General features: G+C 55.5%; 1 protein-coding gene across 1 annotated transcript in view; it reads right to left on the bottom strand.

Moving 5' to 3' along the window:
* The window catches only part of LOC113592378 (calmodulin-binding transcription activator 1-like), a 225766-nt gene that overhangs the window by 26008 nt on the left and 194758 nt on the right, over nucleotides 1–5000 (bottom strand). The window contains exons 8-9 of the mRNA XM_035520342.1: nucleotides 3722–3862; nucleotides 173–2382 (exon numbers count right to left, since the gene is read on the bottom strand). Of these exons, the coding sequence (XP_035376235.1) occupies nucleotides 173–2382; nucleotides 3722–3862 (2351 nt within the window). The remainder of the gene's footprint in view (nucleotides 1–172; nucleotides 2383–3721; nucleotides 3863–5000) is intronic.

Genomic DNA, 5000 nt, shown 5'->3' with positions numbered 1-5000 from the left:
GGTGCTTTTAGGGACCGTAGACACATATGGATTCCTCGAGTTGAAAGTACATAACAAACCTTCCCCTCTGTTATCATTTACTGGTGATATTTCTGACTAGGTGCTGACACCTTGTGGTTCGTTTAGAGAAGTTCAGGGAGAGAAAGACTTGGCAACCCCAGAGCCCTCTTACCTCAGGATAAGACCACTCGGGCGAGTAGTCCGTCACCACGAACACCCTCCCGGTGGCCTGTAGTAACCCCAGGGCCTCCTGAGCCACGGCGGCCGAGACCGCCTCCTCCACCTGCATGTAGGCCAGCTGCGCGGCATCCCCGGGCCCCGGGCCGGCCCGGGCCGTCCGGGGGCTGCAGCAGGCCTGGAGGCAGAGGTCGGCCGAGCCGTACCCGCCGCCCTCCTCGCTGTCCTGCTGTGGGGGGGTTCCCGTGGAGACCTGGCCCTCTGCGCCTGGGTGGGCCATCAGCTGATGGCTGTAGAGCGCGGTGCCTGCCTGTGCCCCCACGCCCGCCACGCTGCCCCCTTCCACCGCTATGAAGTCGTTGATGAGATCCGAGAACTGGTTCCCGAAGGAGACGTCGAAGTGGTCCAGGTTGATCTCCATGGTGCCACCTCCGGCGGTCCCGCCGGAGGAAAGGCCCTGGTGGGCTGCCACGGTGCCGAACAGCCCCTGGACGAGGCCCGTGCCCTGCAGGAGCGGCTGTAGAGGCTGCTGTGGGCTCCCTGTCACACCGCTGCCATCGGTGCCGTTGCACAGGGCCCCGCCTCCGGCGCCCGCGTCCGCTGCTCCGCCGCCCGGCCCCAGGCCACTGCTCTCTGCCTGGCGGAGGTAGCGCTCAGTGGCCCCTCTGCCCTCGGCCTCGTTGCCCACACGAGGCCGCGGGTCTCTCTCCTCCTCCTGGCCTTCTGCGGCCTCGCGGCTGGCCGGCCTCTCCAGACGCTCCGCCTCCTCGTGTTCCTTGCTGGAGAAGCGGTTGGGGTACCGCATGAGCTGGAGCGCACCACCCTGACCGCACCTCTCAGCGGGGGAGCTGCCGTTGCAGGTGGAGGCGGCGTGCTGGCCTTGATGGGCATGGTGGAGGTGGTGGAGGTGGAGGTGCCCGTTGGCGTTGGTGGAGTCAGTCTTCACCACAGACAGGCCCATATAGGAGTCATGGGAGCTCGGAGCGGCTCCGCCGCTGTTCTGGTGGGCCTGGCTCTGTGTGGATTGCGGGGAGCCCTGCAGGTAGAATCTGGGCGAGTGGCCCTGCTGGGCCAAGGTCTGGCCGTAGCCCGCCGCCGACATCACGCTGGAGGAGAAGTCTTGCTTGGCGTCAATGGCGCTGAAGTCCATCTGCTCCAGAGTGGTGCTGGGGCTCAAGCCGCCGCCGGAGGGCAGCAGCGAGCCGGTGGCCGTCAGGGCCAGGGAGCTCTGGGCTGTGACCGCTGTGGAGGAGCTGGAGAGGCCCCCCCCGCTGCTCACCATCTCCCCCACCTGGTAGCCTCCGTCCTTGGCCAGCTGCTGCTCGAACGACGTGTCCTCCGTCTTGATGTTCTCGACGAGCGCAGCGTCGAAAGCGAAGTTGTTGTCGGCGAGCGGCGGAGAGCAGCCCACGCCACCGTTGCTGCAGCTGCTGGTGGCGCCGTTCTCCGTCTTCATCCCGTTCCCGCCGTACGTCTGGCCCTGCTTGGGGTTGTTCAGGAAGCAGTCTGGGTCAAAGTTCATGGTGGTCTCGGGAAGCTTGATGCTCCCCGACTCCAAGCTGCTGGACAAGGCGAGCTCTTCGGACACGCTGGCGGCCGAGAGCATGGCCAGACCTTCGCCGGACCCCACGTCGCCCAGCCCGACGCTCACAGCCCCCGGGAAAGCGAACTTGTGGGTGTCAGAGGTGACAGCCAGCACCAGGCTGCCGGAGGCTGCGTCAGGACCGAGGAGGCGAGCGCCAGGGTCGCCGCTCGGGGACATGCTGTAGACGGGGTCCCCGGCGACCTCCGACATGAAGACGGTGGCGGACTGCGACAGACTGCTCATGACCGAGGCCACGTGACCCATGCCGGTCACGACGGGGCTGTCGGCCACGTCCGGGTCGGAGTTTAGCCCACTGCTGATGGAGACGGGGGAACTCTGGGTGGTGTCGGGCACCTCCACCTGGTTGGTGGAGGACACCTCCATGCTGTTCTGATGGAGCAGAGCCGGTTTGGGGACCTTGCCGTTCCGCTTCCCGTCGGCTGCGGCCCGGGGGGTCTTGGCGGTCCCGTGGCCATGATCTGTCTGCCCCTCGGACACGTCACTGTTTTGCACCTCGGAGTGGCTGCTGCCGTAGGCTCCTCCCGTACGGGGCTCGACCTTCGGGGAGATGATGCGGTGTTTGGCACTGTTGCACTTGTGATGCAGACTGCTGCCAGCACCTGTACACACACACACACACACACACACACACACACACACACACACACACACACACACACACATAAAACCTTTTGCACTTCTCTAGAACTTTGAATCTCTCTCTCTCTCTCTCTCTCTCTCTCTCTCTCTCTCTCTCTCTCTCATATGTAATAGTAGTTTCCAGAGAGACAGGACGTTTCAGGTTTCAGGTCCTTCACCTGGAATCATCTTCTTCTATTCAGGGTCTCTGTCTGAAACGTCCTGTTTCTCTGGAAACCTTGTGGACTTCACTACCATTCTGAAGGTTGCCACCTACTGACAGTAATCTGTATTGCATGGAAAAGGAAACAGGACCTGATCTGGAACGTTCTCCAGTGAATTACGTCAAAACGCAGCACTTCCGTATTTACTAAATGCGGAGGTCAAAACAGAGCTGAAATGAACCTGCTGTCCCTGTCCGTGAAATGCACGCCGCACCTGGGTGCTGATTACAAACCACGGACCTGCTGTGTAGCAGAGTTCATACGTGGCTGCGTTGCTTTGGGGCGGAGTGTCTGTTTAATATGTTTCCATCTCCTAATAAGTTCATTCACCTTCTGCTGCTTAATTCAACGAATAAGTCAGTGTGCGCTGTAATAAGTAATAAACGCTGTGTAATGTTTAAACTGTTTAACGCTGGAGCAGACGCCCAGTCCTGCAGCACTGCTATCCTACTGAACTCTCACTCTGAGCTGCAGCCGTTGGGTCAGAGCCGCTCGCTCTGATGGACTGCACAGTGTTCGGTGTTTGGTGAGCGGGCAAACCCGTTGGGGATGTCTAGACCTGGTGATAGAGAGATTTCTTCTAAAGAACAGAACGGTTCTGTAGAAAATGCTCCACTTGAGAGAGATCAGGAGTGGTCAGGAAAGTGCGTTTTCTTGAACATGATATGATTTCCTTCAGCAGAGGGGCTTTTATTTCACAGTATCAGTAACCTTTGATCTGTCTGATTGAAAGATATTATACAGCGGAGCCTCTTGTGCAATATTCCTCATGGTTGAGCTGTTTCATTTAAATGGTGTTTGGTGACAGTGATTCATCTCTATGAAATAAATACAGGCACTGATTTGTTTTACGGTGGATGTGTTTTACCACACGTAAAGCAAACGTCTCACGTGTACACCTCAGAAACATCCCACAGGAGTAGATGATGTCCTCTCAACTTGCTCTTGAATTTGCTTTTCTGCGTTCTTTTTTTTTTTTTTTTTAACCTTTATTTTGAAACCCTAACCTCACTTTCAACCTGCCCTCCAACCACACGTGAGCGGTGTGACCTCAGCTCTATCTGCCCCCTGCCTGCCTGGGAGGCGTGCCCCTTACCCAGGGTGCCTGTGCAGAGGCAGTTGTGGGTCCGGGGGGGCGGCTTGGTCTGGTGGCTGTCCAGGATCTGCTGCACCAGCTGCTCGGCCGAGAAGCCGGAGCTGCTGTTCCCATTGCTGCAAGTCCACTTGATGCCATGAACTGCCGGGAGAGAGGAGGAGACAGAGACGTCAGCCAGACAGCCACACAGACCGGCGGCAGCCTCGCCAGCGCCCCCTCTGACACTGCAGGAGAGAGACGCCCTCTCGCTCCCTGGCTGTTCTGTGTGTGCTCTGGTGTTCTGTTACATTATCTCCTAATAACTCCTACGCTCATACCCTGAGCTCTTCACACTAACACAGTAACAGCACTGTGGAGCTACACTTTCTCAATACCGTTAGGAGAACAAGAAACAAGAGACTTCCGTTTGTTTTTATGAAGATTTGGGAATTTTAAAAACATATTTCTTTATTCAAATAAATATTTAGTGCTTTCAGATCCCTTAAAATGATCCATTTCTCTAGCTTAACTGTTTATGTCTTTGAGTAAAATTAACATTTTTGTATGATTCTACTGACACATTTCTCCCAAATTCCAAATAAAAATATTTTCATTTAGATTTTTTATTTGAAGAAAATGACAATTGGTCAACAGTAAAAAGATAAAAAGTGTTTTCAGACCTCAAATGAGGAAACACGTTCATATTCGTGTTTAAAGAACAAATTGCTAATGTTTTACATCAATATGCGTTAAACAATCCAGATTTTCAGTCTCATCTTTGGTGTGATTAGGAGACGATAGTTTAGTTTGTTGTCGGCTCTGTTTCGGATCTTTGAAAACTGTTACGCTTTGTTCCTTTTCCATGCCCACATTTGTACCCAGTGTGAACATCTGCTGGCCAGCTTCAGGTAGTGCAGCTCCGTAACACGTCCTGTGCGAGCACCGATAGCCTCGTATTCCACGTGCTGACTGTGCAGTGTGGGGACTGGTAGTGCAGAGGAACTGCTGACAAGGACCTGGTCTCCATCGCCTTCTACCCTCAACTCCACATGCGTGGGGCCACGTACCCCACCAAGTGCCAACATTTCATAACCACAACAACTCTTTGCCACAGTCATATTAGCATTCGCCGAGAGAACGGCGGGCCTTAGTCGGCACAAACTATTTCCTGTGTGAAACTGGCGGAGAGAGGCGGAACGACAGCTGTAATCTATATGATAAAGGAAGGTTACGTGTACTCTCACCCTGAGTACTTCTCCAGAGTTCATATTTACAGTGTAATAGAGGTTGCCGGGGTGAC

This window comes from Electrophorus electricus, chromosome 20 (genome assembly GCF_013358815.1).
Source record: "Electrophorus electricus isolate fEleEle1 chromosome 20, fEleEle1.pri, whole genome shotgun sequence".
Taxonomy (NCBI): domain Eukaryota; kingdom Metazoa; phylum Chordata; class Actinopteri; order Gymnotiformes; family Gymnotidae; genus Electrophorus; species Electrophorus electricus.
This window is presented reverse-complemented; position numbering and strand designations above follow the sequence as displayed.